The 10689-nt window shown below is 37.6% G+C and overlaps 1 protein-coding gene across 1 annotated transcript; it reads left to right on the top strand.

The window, feature by feature from the left end:
• Positions 1-753: 753 nt before the first annotated feature.
• On the top strand, positions 754-8811 carry LOC107781049 (DIS3-like exonuclease 2). Its single transcript, XM_075232857.1, has 7 exons — positions 754-1209; positions 2026-2354; positions 2460-2513; positions 2634-2702; positions 2818-5055; positions 7411-7482; positions 7874-8811. Exons 1-7 carry the CDS (start codon positions 1083-1085, stop codon positions 8276-8278), a joined length of 3294 nt encoding a protein of 1097 aa, XP_075088958.1. The 5' UTR covers positions 754-1082; the 3' UTR covers positions 8279-8811.
• Positions 8812-10689: the final 1878 nt, after the last annotated feature.

Raw genomic sequence — 10689 nt, 5'->3', positions numbered from 1 at the left:
TCTCTAATTTCTCTGAGGATATTTACATGTTTCGTGGATCCTATGCAAAGTAGAGAATCTAACACAGTTTGCAAGTTTGTGGTGCAGTGTTCTCCTATTGTCTCTAATTAATTTTCTTTCAGTTTGGTCAAGATGGTGTGACAAATGAAATTATAAATAAACAAAAACTTCAGCTCTATAGCTGAAGTTCCCCAGTTACAAAGACAAAAACTTCAGCTCTAGAGCTGAAGTTTTACAGTTACAAAATAAAACTTCAGCTCTAGAGCTGAAGCTTACAAACAAAGCTGAAGTTCGACAGTTACAAAACAAAAACTTCAGCTCTAGAGCTGAAGCTTACAAACAAAAACTTCAGCTCTTGGACAGTTACAAAATAAAAACTTCAGCTCTAGAGCTGAACTTTAGGGCCGGCTACTAGAATACTGAAGTTATGCGAAAAAACAAGTACGGCTGTAATTATTTTTACAAAACGAACATAAATTAAAACGTGATACAAAAATTGGTATAGATGCAAATGCCCCGGAATTTCCGATAGAAAGTCCTCGTTTTCAAAATCCGACTGAATCGGCCTATTAACAGCCTAGTCTAAACGCACCAAATATTTTGAATTTTGAAAAGAAAAAGAGAAAAAGGAGTTCCCACGTGTCCTCACATCCCACCCAATGCTTTCCCTCAAAGCAAAAGAGAGGAGTAAGATAAAAAGCATATCTACCTAAAAGGGCAAAAAAGAAGATTAAAAGAAATAGAGCTAACAAAAGAAAATAGAAATGAAAAAAAAAGGAAAGGAAATGGGAAGAGGAGAAGACAAAGGAATCAATAGTCGGCGCCCTTGTCTACGCCGACCAATCATCACGTTCCTTTCAGCCCCCCCAACCCCCTTATCCCTGCTAATACATGAGTAACTCATTATATAAATGCCGTAGTAATTCCTCCCTCACCCCGCTTTCTTTCTTTTCTCATTTTATTTTCTTTTCTTCCGCCAATTTTTATACCGGAAGATGCTTGTTTATTGATTGTTTTGTTTTTTGTTCGCATTTCGTTTACTTTTTTTCTTCTTTTCTGTTGTGGGTTTAAATTTTGAGAATATGGGTGAAGTGGTTGCGGAAACCCAAAATCAGACAGCTGTAGTAGTTGACAGTAATAATACTCCGATTAAGGATAAGAAGAAGAACCGTCGATCTAGACGATCTAAGCAAATCTCTCCTCCTACAGGTACGTAATTTTCTATAGTATGTTCTATGTGATTTTATTTTGTAGGATTTCCAAGTTAGTTTTCCGTTCTTTCACTTGTTATTGTTTTATTGGATTTGGCCGGGCATTACTACTATTTGATGCCGGTGAACCTCTATATTCCACTGGTATCTCCCACCAGTGATAACTGTGCTCCCTAAGGCAGAAATCACCTAGGGGATGCATTATATTATTTCTTGATTTTATTAGGGAAATTTTTTGCTTTATTTTTGGTTTTCTTGCCTGGTGATTGTGCTTTCTATTATGGAAGACTTTTAAGCACAGTTGAATTAATCATAGTCGTCTATTTACGGGCTTGTACCCAATATTCAATCAAATACCTAAGAAAAAGAAATCTATTCAGCCATTAGTTTGTCTGCATGTGCATATATTAATACATGTATGTTTGCTTCACTCCGATTTGTCAAAACAAAAGGAACTATATAACATGTGTGCTTAGAGTAGCTAGTCTCATCGGAACGCATTAGTCTGGTGAAAATTAGAACTTGATGCTAGAGTTGAAGTGCATGTATCTTCTTCTTTGTTCTTATATGTTAATTATATTTGCACTTCATGTTTATTGTAAGATATTGTACTTCCTCTTTGGTTTCTTTGACAATGGATGTAACTAATTTAACCAAATTTTTAATTATCATGTTTGCCTTTTAGTGCTGTCTAAGTCTTTTGCCCTACTAGGGGAAATAGTTGAACTCATCCTGCATAAAAGTTTGATTGTGGTTTGAAATAGTCTGTAGTTTGTAATTTCCTCTCACTTCTTTGAGCTTGTACTTGGAACAGCAAGTAGTTCGCTGACTGTCTGTCTTGGGGAATCGAATTTCAAGGGAGATGTTCCTATCTTGGATCATGAAGGATCTAAAGAGCTTTCATTGCCTAGAGCATCAAACATTGCTTTTACTTCGTTGCCTACGATGCATTTTAATGAACATGCAGCGGAGAGCGAAAGTTTCCCTGTGCAGCTAACATTATCACCCGGTGTTGGTGGACAAATATATTCAGGTTCATGCCCAGATCCCATTGTATACGGAGACCCGCCAATTACTTCTTACCCCCAGAGGAAATATTTTGCTCCACATTGGCCAGCAGAAGCTGTTCATAAAGCACTAGAGGTCAGCCTCGTAACTTGCTTGAATACTTGTATATTGGTAAATGAAGTAATTAAAAGAATGTGTCGTTGAATGAGAGTTTGATGATACGTTTCTGTTGTTCTGCATAGGGGTCATATCTTTAAAGCATTGTTTCGTGTCAACGCCCACAATAGACTTGAGGTAATCTCTAGTAACATTTGCCATGGTCTTTTTGCTACTCCATTTTTTGTTTATGCATCAAATTTGTAGTTCTTCTGGTGCTTTCATGAGATTCATAATCATATAACCCCTGCTTCTCAGGCCTATTGCAAAATTGATGGTGTGCGAGCGGATGTTCTTATTAGTGGGCCTGCAGTTCAAAACAGAGCCGTAAGTGTGGTGTATCTTTTATTTCTTGCTTAATTTCTTAGGTGTCGGTTTGTTTATTAGTTACATTGTGTGCCATTCTGCAGGATAACATTTTCTTTTCTACACTTTCTTGCAGGTTGAAGGAGACATTGTTGCTATTGAAGTTGATCCTCCTTCTCTTTGGACTAAAATGAAAGGATATACAGCTGGTGTTGAGAATTCCGCTTTGGTAGATGATGGTATGTTGGAGTCTGACAATTCAGAATTTGTTAGAGAGAATTGCAAAGGGAAGAACAAGGTAGATGCAGATTTTGAGTCCAGTAGGTGCGGTAATTGCTCTAGCCCCTTAGAAAATGCAGTATGTAATAGAAGTGGGCAATCCTTTGGAGAAGTGTCAAATCCAGAAGAAAAAGTACCAGTTGAGAATGATTGTGTCAATGGACATAATTTGACTGTGTCGAAACCTTCCATAGTTGGGTGCTCTAGTGAAATGAATGATGCTTTGCATGCGACCGAGAGATTGTCCGTCACTGTGAATTCATTCCCATCTAAACGACCAACAGGAAGGGTTGTCGCTATCCTTGAGGGTTCACCTCGTCGGGACACTATCACTGGTTTTCTCAGCGTCAAGAAGTGGATGTGGAGTAGAGAAGGTTACAAAAGGGACTCGAAGAAGAATAGACATTTATCGACTGCCTTGAGCTGTCAGTATCTCCTGTTAACACCAAATGATCCTCGGTTTCCAAAAATGATGGTACCCTTTAAGAGCCTGCCAGACTTTATTTTGAAAAGATTGGAAGCTGGTGATGTGACATTGGAGATGGACCTAGTAGCTGCACGGATTGCAGACTGGGCAGAAGAGAACTATATTCCAGAAGCTCATGTCACTGACATATTTGGACGAGGTGGAGAAGTGGAGCCGCAGCTTGCTGCAACCTTATTTGAAAATGCAATTGATTCTTCAGAATTCTCTCAAGAGGCCTTATCATGCCTTCCAAGTATCCCTTGGGAAATACCTAAAGAGGAGCTTCAGAGTAGAAGAGACATCAGAAATTTCTGTGTTTTTACAATTGACCCTGCTTCTGCCACTGATCTTGATGATGCACTCTCTGTTGAAAGGTTGTCTGATGGTAATTTTAGAGTTGGGGTCCATATTGCTGATGTCTCATACTTTGTTCTACCGGACTCGGCTTTAGATGAAAATGCCCGAGCGAGGTCAGCGAGTGTGTATTTGTTGCAAAGTAAATTGCCCATGTTGCCACCGTTGCTCTCTGAGAATTTGGGTTCGCTTAATCCTGGGGTGGACAAACTTACGTTTTCTATTTTTTGGGACATCAGTCTTACTGGGGAAGTTAGACAGCGCTGGATTGGCCGCACTATAATTCAATCTTGTTGCAAGCTCTCTTATGAGCATGCTCAGGATATTATTGATGGATTGCTTGATGATCCAAGTTCTTATAAAGGAGAACGTTCTTGGCCAGTGTTACATGGCCTTTTTAAATGGTCTGATGTTGTTACATCTGTGAAGAACCTTTATGAAATCTCTAAAATCTTGAAGAAAAAAAGGTTTGAGGATGGTGCTTTATCACTCGAAAGCCCCAAAATAGTTTTCTTATTTGATGAAGAAGGGATACCTTATGATAGTGTGCTCAGTGGAAGGAAGGAGTCGAACTTCCTTGTTGAGGAGTTTATGCTTTTGGCTAACAGGACAGCTGCTGAAGTTATAACTAGAGCTTACCCTTCTAGTGCACTGCTGCGAAGGCACCCTGAACCCAACCTACGTAAGCTCAGAGAGTTCGAGTCCTTCTGCTCTAAACACGGTCTGACATTGGACACATCTTCCTCTGGCCAGTTCCATAATTCATTGGAGCGCATTAGACAAGAGCTCACATACGATTCTGTGTTATTGGATATTCTTATGTCTTACGCCTCAAGACCCATGCAGTTGGCAGCTTACTTCTGCAGTGGAGACGTAGAAGATGAAAATGATCGGGGTCATTATGCCCTTGCTATTCCTTTATATACGCACTTTACTTCTCCGCTCAGGCGCTATCCGGATATTCTGGTGCATCGGATGCTTGCTGCAGCTCTAGAAGCTGAAGAGGCATATCTGAAGCTCAAACTGTTGCAAAATCCAGATGGGGGAGAAATGACACGCGAAAGATGTTTGACCAATGTATGCTTTGATAAAGATGCAATTGGATCACCTGAAGCTCAAGAAGCATTATCTGCAGCAGCTTCAAAACATAAGGTTCCATGTGCAAAAACTATTGCTGGTATTGCTTCCCATTGCAATGAAAGAAAGTTGGCTAGCAGGCACGTGAAAGATGCTATTGAGAAACTCTACATGTGGGTACTTCTAAAAGGAAAGGAGGTATGTAAATTATGTTCAAAGCATTATACTTTTATACAACAAAAAGAAAGGTATTTGGAGGTAACAATTGGCAGGGGCGGATCCACCCTTTAGGGTGGTATGGCACCCACTAGGTTGGTAAAATTATCATATACTTATGTAGAAATTTTCTCAAACTAGGTTAAATATTTGATCCTGCCACGCCCAGTCTCAAATTAGATAAAGGTGCCATGATTGGTAAACCTTTTTATCAAGTTCGAGTTTATCTTGAACCTTATTTGACTTTTCCTTTTTGTTGTGCTTTTTATTTCCTTTGTCCCAGTCATTTTCCTTTTTGGATACCTCCCAATTTCCTATATGTCGTTTATTATTTTATTATAATTTTTTCCTCTTTTCTATTATTTTATATGTGATCTTTAGCAAGAACACGTATAAAAGAGCCTCCAAAATTTAAAAATTCAATAAAAATTTGTGCTATTCTATGATTGTTAAATACAATTTAAAACTCTTTACTATTAAATTATGATGAATATTTCACAAGCATTGACTAGAAAAATATGAGATTTATGATTTTAATTTTTGGGATTTGTAGTTTATCTGATTCTGCATTTACTTATGGGCTATAATTTACCTATTGATGATATTTTTTTTCTTATTTTGAGTGGTGGAATTCCTTTATTGAAGACGTTATTTTACTTGTGCAAATTTATTTTTAGCATACAAAAAAAGATATAGTTCCCTAGTGAATATTAATTTTACTTGTATTATTAATAATAAGGGTGTGATTCCTTTTTAAAAATGCTAATTACATTTGCTTCTTGATGTTTTAGATGTATTTTTCATACAATAACATACTCAGTGAAATCTCATAAGTAGGGTATGGGAAAGAGATATAATTTTCATATTTGCAAATGAAAAATGTCTATTAAATTACCCGAATAAACTAAAAAAAATGAACTTAACAAATATTCCGAACAAAATCTATATTAGTTATTACAAGGTGTACATTAAAAGAAATTGTGGCGCGTGCCACCTTCAAATCTTAGATCTGCCTCTGACATTGGTGTTATGACCTTTAATAAATGCATGTTAAAGCTAAATGCTTGTTTATAATAGACAAATATCATGCACTTGCATGAGATCTTCTGCCCGTGTTGTGGCGTGCCGGGTGGGGGTTGTGGGGTGGGGTGGGGGGATCATTTCTTGATGGTTTGAGGCTATATCAGTGCGGCTGCAATTTTGCACCCGTATTGCTTGAATTGTGAAATGCTACCAGGTCTTACCTGGATGTTTGTAAGTGATAGATCTCAAGCTGAACTTCAGCCGCTGAAAAAGGGGTAGGCAGTGGCCTCAACTTGGCAGTATTTTTGAGAATTTGGCAAACACATAAGCTTGTTATATTTTGAGTAAAGAGCATGCAGAAATTTGGAAGTTAGGTAAAGTAGGGTGTAAGAGAGACAGTTTAAGGGCTGAACTTACAGACCGAGGAGCAACATAATGCTAGATAAACTTAATAATATCATGTAATTTAAGCTACTTTATTCATTAGAATATCTATTGGATAATAACAAAGATACAGGTCTCGAGACTTTCTAAAATTTAGCAGCTCACAGCATCGTCTGGCACTGGTTGGAAGAAGAAGTGGGAGGAGGATATGGAAATTTTCTTCTCTGTTTTTTGTTTAGATGGATGAACAGGAAATACAGTAGAAACTTAGATAATACCTCTCTATTTTGCCAGCGTTTTAGGTTCTTCATTAACGAAACAAAATATCGTTCCTTTTTTTGGGTGGCTTGTCTACTATTCTTTTCGCGCACCTTCCCAAACAAAACATTGGTGATTCTGTGTTTCCTCTCAGATGAAATCGAAAACTTATGTGATGCTATCAGAATGGGGACATGCAATTAATCATGATTTAAAAACAGAAGGGCAAAGTGGAAGAACAATGAAGATCCCTGTATTGTTAAGTGTTAACTATGCTGCAAGTTTGTTTATAGAAAGTTCCAATAGCTTTACTTGTGAAAGAAGTGAGGATAGCCGGACCTGAATACTTGTAACTTTCTTCCTCATACTTTATCAAAGCTTTCACTCGTGTGTCAATCATCATTTTAAACCGAAAAGGGCTAAATGGCAGGATAATAATGATATTGTGTACTCTTGTGCTCTAAGTTTGTCTCTAGTATGTTGCAATAGCTACACATGGAAAGATGTGAGGACAATAGAACCTGAGTACTTGTATAACCTTTTTCTTTGCTCTTTATAAAAATTTCCACGATGAAAATAGTCCTCAGATCACGTACTTTCATCCTTGTACATTATCAAATTTGCACTGACGAGAATAGTCCTTTGATTATTCATGTGTTATCCTCCATGCAGGTATTGTTCTCACAAGCAAGAGTGATGGGTTTGGGACCACGATTCATGTCCTTGTACATACACAAGCTAGCCGTAAGTTCTTTTTACCTTGATTGATTGATCTATTTACTCCCTCCATTTCAATTTATGTGACACTATTTCCTTATTAGTTCGTTCCAAAATAATGACATATTTCTCTATTTGGAAACAATTTAACTTTAAACTTTTCATCTTCCCTTAACGAGAAGCTTTTATAGCCATACAAATGTTATAACATTTTAATGACCACAAGTTTTGGAAGTCTTACTTTCTTAAACTCCTAAACCGAGTTAAACTGCGTCATATGAATTGAAACGGAGGGAGTAGTATTTACAATCCAGAAGCTTCCTTTAGGACCAGTTTTCTGCATCAGATTATGCTTGCTATGTACATGTGTCATGCCCTATTCTCAAAATGTCTTGTTTATATTGTTACATACTTCCAGACTGAACAGCGCATATACTATGATGAAGTTGAGGGACTGACTGTGGAGTGGCTTGAGGCTACTTCGACATTGGTACTTAGTCCGTCTACGAATAAGCGCTTTAACAGGAGGGGTAGTTCAGGGAAGTGCAGGTCACTTGAAGAAGTAGCACTCATTGTGAGCCCATGCGAGTTGAACCAAGAATTGGATTTATGTGGACTGAATAATAGGGGAGGGAGTGGTGTATTAGAGATTAGAGATGCTTCAAAATCTGGTCTCTCTTGTACAGCAAAGGTTGAACCTGCTGTTTTCCCTGTGACTCTACGGCTTCTTTCAACAATCACTGTTGCTCTTCATGCTATTGGAGGAGGGAATGGGCCGCTTGATATTGGGGTAAGACTGTTTATTAGTTCATATTTCAGGTAATCTGGCCTTTATATGTGAATTTCACTGGTTAAACAGAATTCACGGATGAAAGAGTGATATCTTGGAAGTACGCAACTCCGGTGTAGATATTACAGTAGTTTATAGGTTGAGTAGATTCTTGGACAGGAGAATCTTCTGACTAGCATGCGTGATACACTAGAAAGGACGTAATGCTGAACTGACTTCTAATAGTAGGTGTAGATAAATGGGGTCTCTTAAAGTGGCTGTTTTTAACCAAAGCTATCTGTTTTATACCAAAGCTATCTTTAGGAAATGGCCCTTATTTTTGGTGGCCATTTCCTTCCCATAGAAGTTTGCTGACTGTGCTGCATCGACATTCTAATGTTCTGATGCCAATTTCAAAGACAAATTCCTGTTTAATATTTTTCCTTAATGTTTCTGCTGGACTATGACCCATTATTTTTTAAGTTGGGAGTCCTGACAGTTCTCTGCTTTTGTATGGTCGTTGATTTCGGGGTTGTAATTCATGGCTACATAAGTACTGTACTTCTTCAGCTCTTAAAAGATTCTCCTAATATGCGATGGCAATATGTTCTGTTTTCTTTTTTATAATCTGATTGTGTGAGACTGAGATGGAAAAGGATACCAATATATGAGAGAATCTGAAGGTTAGAGGCAAAAAAGGTAAATTGTTCTCATTCACTTGAGCCTTGGTAGGCAGTCATCAAGTATGTCTACTAGCAAGAAAGTGATTTTGATGGCATCTTGATTGTCTCAGATTTGACGGGGTTTGGGTGGATGACTACGAGTCAAAAGCTCGACCTTGTTTTGATAATAAAGAATCGCTGTTTAATATTGCACTTGGATAAAGAAGAGTAAGGATATTCATCACCTCTATTCTCTTTTCCATTTTATTATGTTTACTGGTCTTCGATTTGCTTTAACTTCCGTTAGGTAGAGCAATGACCCTCATTCAAGGTCATGCTTGAGTCCTTTGCCAGGATCAGCCTCCACTTTCTCGTGCATCCAATTAAAATTTTCTTGTTGTATTTATGACAATTAAGTTTATAATTCATCAAAAAGAAGAGCTGAATCAGGTAGTACCGTTGTTAGAAAACCTATTATGGTGTAATGTAGTCTCAGTGACTCACTTCTCCTGTAGTTAAGGCATTTATACCTGTTAAACGTGAAAATGTTAGGGATAAGTGTGTTAAAGGTGTTCTTGAGACAGCCTTGGGGTTCGCCTATGATAGGCACACTTGGGACTGCTGGGATGTACTTCTACGAAGTTCATTAATGTTGTCATTGACCCTCAATTTTTTTTAATTAACTATTTATTCCAAGAAATTCCTCTGCGTCAATCTTAAATCAGTGGAAGATCCTGGGTTTTGCGCAAGTCCAGATATAGATTAATGTCCAATGTCATCGGCAGCAACCACTAGTGGCGGTCTGTCCTGCGTTTTTATTTGGTTCTAACAAAACCTCAAAAAGAGTTACACAATCAAGATTATAAAAAGGAGACACGTAGAATAGACAATCCGAGTATAATTTATTATGAAGATAACTATGATACGAAGAAGATTGCTACTACAATAATTTACCAGATAATGTTTGTTGGTGATAAACTAGAAACTGTTATAAATATATTATATTATGGATGTTTATTTAGTACTCCGTTGTAAATAAGCTTCCTGAAGAAGCTTATCCATATGGGACTCCACCGTAAATATGTTTATCTATTTAGTACTCTATTGGAAATAAGCTTCCTGAAGAAGCTTATCACTTCGGTACCCGGTTATGGATAAACATTACCCCCGGTAGAAGATTATCCATACCGGTATAATAAGCTTATCCTTTCAGTACCCAGTTATGGATAAACATTATCCCCCGGTAGAAGATTATCCATACCGGGTATAATAAGCTTATCCTTTCAGTACCCAGTTATGGATAAACATTACCCCCGGTAGAAGATTATCCATATCGGGTATAATAAGTTTATCCTTTCAGTACTCCGTTATGGATAAACATTGCTCTCAGTAGAAGATTATCCATATCTGGTATAGTAGCAGCTTACACAGCAGCTTCCTTTCTTCTATAAATAGAAGAGATTTCAGTTCATTATGTACATCAGTTTGAATTCGAATAATATAACAGTTTCTCTCTATACTTGTCTTTACTTTACAGTCTTTATTTTATAACACGTTATCAGCACGAGACTCTGACATCTCGAGCAAATACTTTGAAAGTATTAGAGGTAAGAACTTTCTTTTCCTAAATAATGTCAAATCTTTCTAAACTTGAATTTGTAGCCCTGGATATATCGGGCAAAAGTTACATGTCTTGGGTGCTTGATGCTGAAATTCATCTTGATGCGATGGGTCTGGCAGACACCATCAAGGATAAAAATCAGGCATCAAACCAAGACCGTGCCAAAGCAATGATATTCCTAC

The sequence above is a fragment of the Nicotiana tabacum genome, chromosome 16 (assembly GCF_000715075.1).
Source record: "Nicotiana tabacum cultivar K326 chromosome 16, ASM71507v2, whole genome shotgun sequence".
In the NCBI taxonomy this organism is placed as follows: Eukaryota; Viridiplantae; Streptophyta; class Magnoliopsida; order Solanales; family Solanaceae; genus Nicotiana; species Nicotiana tabacum.
The sequence above is the reverse complement of the archived record's forward strand: the minus strand, read 5'-3'. Positions and strand labels throughout refer to the sequence as shown.

Coding starts and splice junctions, on each gene's coding strand:
- LOC107781049 (XM_075232857.1), top strand. CDS start 1,083: ATGGGTGAAGTGGTTGCGGAAACCCAAAATCAGACAGCTGTAGTAGTT. Junction 1,210..2,025: donor GCAAATCTCTCCTCCTACAG/GTACGTAATTTT, acceptor TACTTGGAACAG/CAAGTAGTTCGCTGACTGTC. Junction 7,483..7,873: donor TGTACATACACAAGCTAGCC/GTAAGTTCTTTT, acceptor ACATACTTCCAG/ACTGAACAGCGCATATACTA.